Genomic DNA, 11,756 nt, shown 5'->3' with positions numbered 1-11,756 from the left:
GAAAATGTTATATCCAAAGTTTATTTTGTTATTTTTGTTCTATTCAAGAGGATACATATGACAAATAATACTGTAGGGCTGACTACGTCACAGATGTATATAAGAAAGCTAGATGGCGCGCACGCTCTGGCCAATGGAGAGTGTGTACTTTTAAATAACCATAACTTGCTCAATTCTCAACCGATTTTCAAACTGTTTGGTTTGTTATAAACGTCAGATACGTCCGCATACGACGTTCATATAAAAAACTAAAATTAAGCAGATAAGCGGTCTGAATCATAGCCACGTTGACAACGTTTGTATTAACCCATTTTGCGCGGGAACCCCTTTTGGTGTTAGCATTACGTTGTGCTTTAGCTATTGAAAAATAGCAGATCTACAAGCTCATAGTGCGCCACCGAGTGGCGCGCTACGAGCTTGTAGGTCTGCTATTTTTGAAAAATCGAAGAACGACTGACATTTTTTTAATCTGATCTCAGGTCAGAATGGGTTAATCAGACCAGTGTGTGTCCAGTGGAAACCTCGTATGAATCTGATCTCAGGTCAGAATGGGTTAAACCAACCCGTTTGTAAATCCGTCAAGATTTGAACTGTAGTCCCGAAGCAAGATGGCCTCCATGTGAACTACGTCAGAGACTCCGCCTTGAGCCATCTAGACTTTATATATGTCTATGGACTACGTCACCAGGTCACGCGTACATTTCCTAAATCCGGTCACAGCATGTAATGTAAGCAATGAGAATATTACATTTTTAGTTTACAATTGAGGTCCCATATGATGAATTATCTTTGCATTTCACATGCTTTGCAACAAAATATACTGGAGCACTTTAATAAGAAACCATATATGCTTTCACTACCTACTGATTTGAAAATAGAAGTGTACATTATAGCTCATGCTTATATACTGTCATCAAGGGGTATTGTAAATGTCTTATGATTATATTTATTATGAATTGTGTCTGTTATATGAATATGTCCATATCCTTAAGCTAATCATTGACCTTGGTGGTGACGTGTAACGGGACTAAAAGGAATCTGTGTAATGGGCACTTTTTGCTTTGATTTTGTTTTTGTTTTTAAATCATAATATATACTGTTTGTGTCAGTTCATGCACTGGAATCAAAAGAGAAGATTTGTAACAGATTGTCACTGTCAAGAAAAAGAAAAGAACCTTGTAACTTTGGTCGTAGTGTTTGACATTTGTACTTGAATAAAGAAAAAGCTTAACTGGTTCTTTTAGAAGTTTACTATCCCCAAAATGCAAGGTTTTTGGTGTTAAGTGCCGTTCACACTATACCGATAACTATAATTCACCATTGTATTTGTTTCATAGTTGAACTCTGCCATCCACTTGACTTTTGAATGATTTTAAAACTATATTTTAACCCATTTAGACCTGAGAGTGAGGACGATTCTACAAATTACTTCTAAATCCTGACAGTTTTCTGAAAAACCTACCGTAATTTCCGGACTATAAGCCGCTACTTTTTTCCCATGCTTTGAACCCTGCGGCCTATACAATGGTGCGGCTAATCTATGGATTTTTACATCCAACGGACACTAGGGGACCTTCTAAATCTATATCTATGGCCACCTGCGGCTTATAGTCCAGTGCGGCTTGTATATGTACACATTTGTTTTATTCCCTGAATTTAGTTGGTGCGGCTTATATTCAGGTGCGCTTTATAGTCCGGAAATTACGGTATATTTCTATTTCAGGGGTTCTCAAACATTTTCATGTCAAGGAGCCCAGAAATTATATGTAATTAGCTGCCGATCCCCGTCTAATATGTTGTTCCATTGATCCTCCCAGAAGCAAAGGTTTGAGTAAAAATCTGAAAGAATATGTTCAAAGATTTGCACCACATTTTCACGATTTTCAAAAATAGCAGATCTACAAGCTCGTAGCGCGGCACTCTGTGCAGCACTATGAGCTTGTAGATCTGCTATTTTTCAACAGCTTAAGTATAACAATGTTTCTGTCCAGAATGGGCTAAAACTATCATTTTAAGGGTGAACGGCCCTTTACTATTTCATGTTGTATTTGAAGAACAAAGATGGTTTCCTAACAACACTAAGTGTATTCTATCTACTAAGGTACCAAGTCATCAAATGCCTGAATTAATTTCTTTGATTTTTTTATGTATGTTTTGCAACTAGAGAAGTCTGACAGGTTAGCAGTGTAACAACTTCACTGCTCATGGCTCTTGGCTACCATATTTCGTGTACAGTATTGTATTAAGTTATACTGTAATAATAGTTATATAATCTAAAGAGTTATCTGATATAGTGTGTATGTGTATTTATATATATATATATATATATCAGATTATACATTACATAGATATAATGGTTAGATATATTGACCCCTCTGTCACATGGAACTATTTGTGCAGCAGCAGCACAAGTTCCAGAGGGGTCAAAGTTGAACAGAAGTTGCTCTATATAGAATATATGTAGAAATAGGTCAACATGACGTTAGTTTTGTACATTCATTTATGTTTTATGCGTGGCCCCTAGTGCCCAACTTTTCACTTGAGCTATGTATATTCCTTAACCCATTTAGACCTGAGCTCAATTCTACAAAATGTCTTCTAAATCATGAAAATCTGAAAAACCTATTGACAGGAAAATGTTTGAGAACCACTGACACAGAAACGTGTCAGTGGTTCTCAAACATTGTCATGTCCAGGACCCCAAATATTATTTGGCCTCCGAACCCCATCTCAAAATATGTTGTTCCAAGGACCGAAGATGGTCCATTGGGAAAGGAGACATTTTTCATAAAAGATCCATACATTTTCTTTGCATTTCAATTCAATTAATTTCATTCAGAATATTATCGTGCTAGTTTAACCACTTTCCACGAAAGTCTTATGCTGCTGGTTTTGCTTATATGTAAATGTATTTACATTTCACTTTGGCAATACAAATATTCTCCCTGAAACTTACATTTATACATATACCTAGAATCTGAGTTTGTGTTTGAACTTTTTACCTCTCAATGGGGGTGAGAAGAATTTGCAATTGGTGGTATTATGGCATTGTAAACACTGTCCACGTTTATTATTAAGATTTGGCAGAAATATCATACTGTATCACTGATCTGCAGCTACTCAGTCAGGGGTATATACTGTACAGTATAAACTGAAAGATGGAGTGCCATGATTTTTTTCCACCCTAAAACATAATCATCAGGTCTTATTGTTATATAAGGAGGACAGAAAGTGTACAGTATTTGTTAAAATGTCGTTTTTATGTGGGCACCCCCACCAGTTCATTAAGTATGCCTGGTTTGCCTGATGGGTGGTGATCCATCTGAACTGAAGCCGCACCCACAGCTGTAGTTGTATGAAAAAGGGGGAGGGGTTAAGGGAGAGGCTGATAGTGTGATGTCAATATATTACTGTTTTTTTCATTGGCACGTTTGACTGTCACGGTTGAAGGGATAACGGTCACATACTGAGGTGTTTGCTCAGCCTCTTAAAGGCATTGATACTACTCGGTGTATGTCTCCAGCAACAACCGCAGGGGGAAGGCTACTCCATGTACATTAGCTACAGTACTTTTTGTAAATGGTCGATATTTCTACTTAACCGTAAGTATAACTTACAAAATGTCAACATTGCTTCTATAATCACTTAACTGGAACAGTTAAAGTGCTGAACGGTACTGTACATTTCAAAGATTTCTTTCCCCCACTAAATTACTAAACATTCTCAGAATGCAAACTAAATATAGTTCTCTCCACCAGGAGAACATGTTTTTCATGTAGTATCTTGTACTATGAGGTAGCGTCGTATTTCTTCTGCCCGCCAGGCCAAGGGCCTCAATTCTTTAAATATTTTTCAAATCGGTCAAAAGAATTTGCAGTAGTAGATGTAAAAGATATCTTGCAAAACAGTGTTGGCTACATCTATCCGTCATTAGGAGTGTTAAGTAATATAAGTAATAAGTGTTAATTAATATAATTGCTGTCTGAAGGAAACCTCATAACTCCACTGAACCAATGGAAAGTGCTTTGGACAAAACTTAACTCCATTGGACCCTCAAAATGACTGCTAAAGCAACTAACTCCACCACCTATAAATATAAGGTTTTCTTAATTTCCTGAAAAATGTATATTTTTCATTTCCTGAAAAATGAACATTTTGGAGTTATGAGGTTTCCTCCCGACAGTGTTTTGTCAGAGTTCATGGTTTGAGCTTGTTGGCCAGCTGTTCCAGCGTAGCAATCATCATGTCCTCTTCTTGTGGTGAGGCTCTGGTCCAGGCCAGGGGTAAGTGTGAGGCCACAGCTGTGCGGTCTGCAATACATTGTAAGTATGAACAGTATGAGACAAAGCCAGAACCCAGTGGTGTACGAGTATGACAGGTTTGTAGACGTTTAACCACTTTCCACATGGAAACCCTATTTTGGACATGTAATTAAATAGCAAAATGAAATGGAACCTAATTGCCGATCTACAATGTGCTGCGACATGTTGTGTGAGCCTGTAGATTCGCTATTTGAGATATTCATTGTACAAAGAAAGAATATAGGGCCAACGTACTCCACTCCAGTACTGCAGTTTAAGTATATATATATATACTGCTAGTCAAATATTATTCAGCTTCACTACAAGTCAGTGATATTTGCTCAGTCAATATTTTATGAATAGTCTCCGTACACAGTAAAATACTTAGGGCTCTATTTTCGTCCATGCTAAACCCCTTATCCCTAAACTTATTTGCCTTTTTTACTATTTTGAAATAGTTCAACTAGCTGATCTACATCGACACGTTGTGAGCTTGTAGATTTTAACTATTTAAAAATAGTAAAAAAAAGAAAATAGTAAAAAGAAATCGACAAAAATAGAGCCCCTAGTGTTTATTTAAAACTCTAATCCAGGGAGCCTGTGGCTCAGGAGGTAGAGCGTCGTCCAATGATCCCTGGGTCGCCGGTTCAAATCCCGGCTCCTCCTCCTGTCCACATGTCGAAGTGTCCTTGGGCAAGACACTGAACCCTACATTGCCTCCAATGAGTCGGTCGGTGTGAGCTCGCCACCGTCGGTGTGTGAATGTGCGAAGTGAGGACGCTGGCGTCGACTGTTCGCCGCTTCACCTCCAAATGTATGAATGAATGAACCGTTGTAAAGCGCTTTGAGCACTTGGAAAAGCGCCATAAAAATGCAATTCATTATCTTATTTTAACACCGACTGTGTCTCACCCTGGAAGAAGAGTCCACTGGACTGCCTAGCAGCGCCGTCGGCTGACACGGCCAACCACACCACCGTGTCTGCCCCCATGGCCTCTGTCCGCAGTTTGTTCTTCATCTTGTCGTAGAAGTCTGGCATGGATGACCGGACAGCTATGGAGGAAGTTAGAAACACAAAAGAAAGGCTCCAAATTCACTCACAAGTAAGCAGGCCGACAGACTTGGTATCACTTTTTTTTATGTTTTACTTACTTATCTCACGATTTTGTCAACCATTTTTCACCCCTGTGTCAAGTATCTAATGTGATCCTGGGCTCTACACACCCTCCGCCAACCTGGGGAGAGCAACGGACTTGAACTCGTGCTTCCTTCATGCACGAGTGTCCAAGTCACTCCTTTTACACCTGACAGGGGGGAGTTTCCCTGGTTTATTCCAACCAGTTCCTTTCCCCTCCATCAGGCGCCCCCTGCTGGCCATGGGGAGGCAGTTTATCACAATTAAATAGTCAGTTGTCTGATCCTACTCGACAGGCGGCATGCCGTGCCATCGCCATGCTAGGCGATAAGGACAAAACTATATTTTCAATAATAGCTAAAATAGCAGATCTACAAGCTCTATTGAAGCTCATAGTTGAAAGAATAAAATAAGGCGTAAATAATTCAACCCAGGAAAAATATTCAAAATACACTGTTAACTCTCCTATCACAATATAAATCTAACAGCTACCGTTATATATAGCCCAGCCCGGGCGCCCGCTGGCCTAGTGGTCCAGGCGCATGAATTCCACATATAGGCTCTGGCCTGACAGCGTGTCGCGTGTTCGAGTCCCGTTCATGACGACCTTTGCTGCGTGTCTCTCCCCTTCTCTCTCTCCCACTTTCCTATCAATAAAGCCAAAAACAAATGTATTTACCCCGGCCCTGATGACACGATTTGAGAGTGTGTTGGGTGCTCTACTGCTATAAACCGCAACAGGCGTGCCACAATCAATCCAGATCATAATTATGCAGCACAGTGATTGATTTACGTATGGCATGAGATCTGTTCTCTGTATTGTTACCTGGTGTGTCTGCCCAGCCAGGGTGCATGACGGAAAAGTGAATGTCTTTGTGTTGGGATGCCCATCGCTCTGTCAGGATCACCTGCTGCCTCTGTCAGAACAAAAGCATGGGGCACTTTAACAGGTGTAAACATTTGATCTCTTGAATCCTCAAGGACTAACCCAACCCACCTTACAAACAATATGAATAGATGTTGTATAAAAGAAGGTGTAACACAGTCAGATTATTTAAACATTCGATGGACCACTTGTAAATATGCCATGGACCACTGGTTAAGAAACAGTGCTTTAAGATATAGGTCGCATCTGTCCCTCCCAAGTACAGTGTCTCCATTTCATACTTTGTTCTGAGCGTAGGCCATGGTACCATCAAATGTCCCCTTCTCACACTGCATGTCATCCACTTTCAGCTTTTGCACCAGCATGCCTCCTGATGACACAGTGATCTGCAAAGATGGCATAGTAAATTATTTTTACAGTGTGACTCTGCAAGAGGCTAGGCTGACATAGCTGAGGCTAGTCATCTATGTCAGTGCGTCTATTTGCGTCTGTGGCACTGCCTGGAGCTAATTTAGCTTAACTACTACAACTGTCAGCGCCAAAGTTTGTATACACACTGCCAGTAGGTTCACAGAAGTACCTCCACTATTTCCCCCACCTCCATTATGTTGTAAAGGTTTTGAAATATTTAAGTTTTATTCCATAATGGAAGTAAACAGGACTGCAATCGATTACCACACCAATTATAACATGTGTGCATCAGTGTGGTCAAATTCAAGCTCTTAAACCACTTTGTGTTCCCTATTTTGGGCATGTCATCATCATATGCCTGCATGCATTGTGAATGTCTATGGTTGGTTGTGAACTATCTTTGCATAACACCATACAACAAAGTAATAAGATAAAGACAGGCCACAACCCACCACTCTGGGGTCTTCAGCTTGTTTCAAGGTAGGTATCAAGGCTGTAGTGAGGATGTACGTGCCTGCAAATAAACACAAGCGGAGAAAACAAGTCGGCAACACATTTCTTGGACGCTCCACTTGCACTGTTAAGGCCTTTTCAGACGGGGAGCAGCTGACGACTTGACGTGCCTTAGTATTTCATTGTCAATGAGAGGCGTGCGTTTATTTTGGACACGCGGAGGAGTTGAGAGGCGATTACGTCAGCGGGCCACTAGACCAGGATTGTTTTATTTCATGACCAGACGTGTCGCTGATCCAGGCGACAACGCCTGCGTCACTCGCTCCCCGTCTGTAAAGGCCTTTATATATACTGTATACACGATGCACGAGGTTTCATCCCTGCTTTGGCTCAGACGGAATTAAATAAATGCATTTCCCTTTGCTAAATGTACTGTCAGACATGTTTGATAATGAAATTCATATTTGATAATATCACAATAAATAAAAATGTATATTAGAGAAGTGTCGATCTCTCGGTTTGCTTTACAAATCGAACCCTGGTTGTTTTTACTAAAATGCAAAGTGGCATATTAGCGTTCCCTTTCTTTCTTACCCAGAGTATTTGTGGCAAAGTTCTTCTCCAAGCCCTCCTCAGTTAGTTCTCTCTGATTGACCATACACCCTGCATTGTTGATCTAAAGAAAAGGAAAAGATAAACCATTATTTTCACATCTTAGGATCTAAGGCTAGCAAGGTCAGGGTCGTCTTTTAAATCTCTTCTGGAAACATATTATTTTTGACGCCATGGCCTTTTTCTATAGTGTGCGTAAACTTTCTTGCATTGTTTTATTGATGCCATTTGGTTTTATTTTTATACTACACTGTTTTAATTCCTTAGTGTTATCTTGTTGATTTGTTCTGTAAATTATTATTTTCATTCATTTCACAGGTTTTGATGTCTCAGTGTTGTAAGCATATACTGTACGTACCAATACATGTAAACTGTTATTCTGTGAGAAGTTCTGTGCAAACTCCCACACTTGCTTTGCATTGGACATATCCACAACATGTACATGAACACTCTGATAAGAAAAAACAGAAACAGAATATTAGTGATATCATATTAACCATCTGTACAGAATGACACCTGCTAAGAGCTCGCAGTATAGACTTTCCATGTTTATTTCGACCGTATATCTGTGACAAACTGTCTTGGTCCACTCTGTGAGCCACTCTGGATAACAGCTTCAACTATACTCACATTTATATTAGCAAGGACCCATTATAGCACGTGTTCGCTCCATAATATCTTCAAACTTTCACATAACAACAAAACATGCACTTTGGAGCCCAATATGGTATGAATGGAAGGTGTGTGAACTTCCAATCCTCACCTGACTTTTAGTCAGCTCCATGATGTCGTCCTTGGCTGCCTCTGCCCGCCCCCTGTTGCGACATACCATATGGACCGTTCCCCCTTTAGACACATAAAGAAGTCATTATGGTGGACAGACTACATTCACATTTTTCTTTTCCAAAGCTATGAGAAAGCAGAATTGTGTTACTTCTATTTAGTACTTGGACAGATGTGGCCATTGTGTTTGGCAACACTGCAGAGTTCCCAGGCCAAACCATACAAGGATACGAGAAAACACGTTTCCCTTTGACATACATTGAAACTTGACAACCGTATGTTACAACAAATTATCTGTACAGTATTGTGGACATTGCAAGTGCACTCGCCCTCTTTAATGTCAAGAGGATGCTTTTTTTTTCAAAAGGACCTTTCTGTGTGGAGTTTGCATGTTCACCCCGTGTCCCCTAGGGCAGGGGTTCTGAACCTGTGGGTCGCGACCCCTCAGGGGGTCACCAAATTATTTTGGGGGGTCCCCAAATATTTTTTTGCAACTGAATGGCCGGAAAATGGAAATGAAGAGTTTACATATAGTACACATAGTACATGCATACACCTTCCCTAATGATTATATCTGGTTTCAGTATTTATTTATGGTGTATCGTCTCTATTATTAAGGTTATTGTAGCAGTCAATTCATATTGGGGGTCGGGAGGGGGCGGGGCGGGTGTCCCGAGACATTGCCAAAGCATTTCTGGGGGTCCCGGCCAAAAACGTTGAGAACCCCTGCCCTAGGGTATAGGTACCCTCACACAAAACATGCAGTAATCCTGGTCTCCCCCTGGCCAGCCGGGGGGCCTGACGGAGGGGAAAGGAACTGGTCGGAATAACGTGTTCCTTCCACGTGCTACGTCCGGCCGGGGAAACTCCTCATGCATAGAAGGAAGCATGAGGTCAGTCCGCTGCCCCCCCAGGTTGGCAGAGGAAGTGTGGCACCCAGGATTACATTAGATCATTGACACTGGGTGAATTTGTTTTTTTTATAAAAATAAAGAAAATTATGCATTTTGTCTTTTCAGACGATAGCTATACCCTTTCGGAACCCGGGATACATTTTTTGTATTTGAGATGAGGTATCCCGTCATCTCAAATACAAAAAAGGTGTCCAGGATACTCCTGACTATTACTGGCTGGCTATACTGCATTACAGTTGCATTGATTAGGCATACCATTATTTAAAAAGCATCATTCATTTACCAAGGGTCTTATTGTAAAAATTTAAATATCTCACCTCTTTTAGCTATTTCCAGGGCTGTGGCTTTTCCAATGCCGCTGTTGGCCCCTGTTATCATGAAGGTCCTGCCACTTAGGTTCACATCGAGGTCCCCTGGATTGAAACGCTTTGCTGCAGCTTCATAGCCACTCCTGTAGGTCATAACAAAGGTGAAACCGTGAAACATAGTTTATGCACTATAGCTACCACCATATACAGTATATAAATGAATAAAAGTTGCATGCTGCAAAGTGCAAGGGTTATTTTATCAGACCTAATCTGTCACGGTGTCAGTAACAGTTGTGGACCCTGTTGTAAACAAGTGTAATCCTTTATCATGGATCGTCCACAAAGTAACAGTTTTTATATTGACTTGTGTTTTCGGTTAAAATGTTTCATTCGGCATACTGTGAAATAAAAACATCAATCAATCAAAGTTATTTAACCACTAAAACAATTAAGCCATAGGCTATTCCTATGAATAGAAATGAATAGAAAAAACGTCAGTTATTGCCTACTCAGTCTCAGTAGCCTACTCACATGTCCAAAGAGGTTTAGTGGTTAATGGACATTGCACAAGCTGATTGGGTCAGGTCAGGCAGCGTTACACAAAGCACATATAGCCTAGTAATTACACTTACTTGGTGTACTCCTGAAGACCTTTGGCTATCCAAACCGCGTTTCTGTAAAGTGACATTTTCTTTGCACTGATCTGTTCGGCGAAGAGAAGACCTCCAATGTGACAGTAACCAGGCACAAGTTAACGCAATAGACCTCACCTAGTAACGTAACGTTATTATATGACTGACAACAACAACAGAAGAAGCAATGGTTATGTAGTAAAAGGGACGGGTCTCATGTCTCACGTGGCCATGGTTTCCACTTTTAATTAACTAATGTGATCCGGTCTATATCCCGCCTACTATATTCGGTCATTTTCACGCGAGGAGGGGTCACACACGCAAACATGGATGCACCGTTTCCTTATCCGCTCAAGAAAGACCCAGTCCAGCAGCCTGACACGAATAAAACATAGCATCTGCTGGTTGTTTCGAATCACTTCTTATTTTATAAAGAAGAATAGAAGATAAAGATGAAGAATAAAAATGACCACAACCTTGAGTGATTAAAGCCCCCGTCGTTTACCCGTATGTTTAGCTTCATTTGTGCTTTATTTCTTATCATTGGACGCAGGCCAGGCACAGGCTGACAGGCAGCACTCCTATGTACTATGTTTACCCAGGGTAACTGGACTAAGCTCTCTTGTTATTCGGATGCTAACTAGCGTAGCCACCCCAGCTAGCTAGCCTAGCCTCTCACATTCATGAATGACAGCAACTGACGCTGAAAAACAACGTGTTGCTTTGTACCTTTGAAACGTCTTTAATTTGATGAGCTGCCTATTTTGCCAATGAAATAGCGTCGTCACACAGACTGCATGATATCGTCATGTACCATTTATTCCCCCGCACACACCAGTTGTCAGGATGGCCGAGTGGTCTAAGGCGCCAGACTCAAGGTTGAAACCTTCCATAGGATTGGGTATTCTGGTCTCCGAATGGAGGCGTGGGTTCAAATCCCACTTCTGACAGAAACTTTTTGGATTTTCAATACATTATACATATCTAAATTACCCATAAACTGGTAAACTGGATTACGTTTATTTTTGTCTTCTTCTTCTGATGTTTGACGTTTCATGTAACGTTAGCCTTCTAATTAGCAGTCTGGAGTACGTTCTGATATTTAGCTAAATCTGTTTCATAACATGATCTCACACAGGCACACGAATTTACCTTGATTCAGATTAGCCTACCACTACTGCTTTGCTATTTTGTCGGACTGCAAGAGCAGAAACCCAAGAATTGTACTCTGCTATATTTACTTTTTAATGTATAGTATTTGAATATTGAGCTCATAAAGCTTATAGCTTTCATTTAACACAATAATATAAACACCGATTGT

General features: G+C 40.5%; 1 protein-coding gene across 1 annotated transcript; it reads right to left on the bottom strand.

Annotated features, from left to right (window-relative positions):
- Nucleotides 1-2,714: 2,714 nt before the first annotated feature.
- dhrs12 (dehydrogenase/reductase (SDR family) member 12) lies at nucleotides 2,715-10,612 on the bottom strand. Its single transcript, XM_083776452.1, has 10 exons — nucleotides 10,436-10,612; nucleotides 9,813-9,946; nucleotides 8,562-8,644; nucleotides 8,157-8,249; nucleotides 7,781-7,862; nucleotides 7,186-7,247; nucleotides 6,604-6,708; nucleotides 6,263-6,353; nucleotides 5,214-5,354; nucleotides 2,715-4,310 (listed from the first exon to the last, which is right to left on the bottom strand). The coding sequence occupies exons 1-10, from the start codon at nucleotides 10,489-10,491 to the stop codon at nucleotides 4,198-4,200; spliced, it is 960 nt and encodes a 319-aa protein (XP_083632578.1). The 5' UTR covers nucleotides 10,492-10,612; the 3' UTR covers nucleotides 2,715-4,197.
- Nucleotides 10,613-11,756: the final 1,144 nt, after the last annotated feature.

Source organism: Protomyctophum parallelum (assembly GCF_964188405.1).
Source record: "Protomyctophum parallelum genome assembly, chromosome: 11".
In the NCBI taxonomy this organism is placed as follows: domain Eukaryota; kingdom Metazoa; phylum Chordata; class Actinopteri; order Myctophiformes; family Myctophidae; genus Protomyctophum; species Protomyctophum parallelum.
Note: the sequence above shows the minus strand (reverse complement) of the source record. Positions and strands in the feature narration are given on the sequence as shown.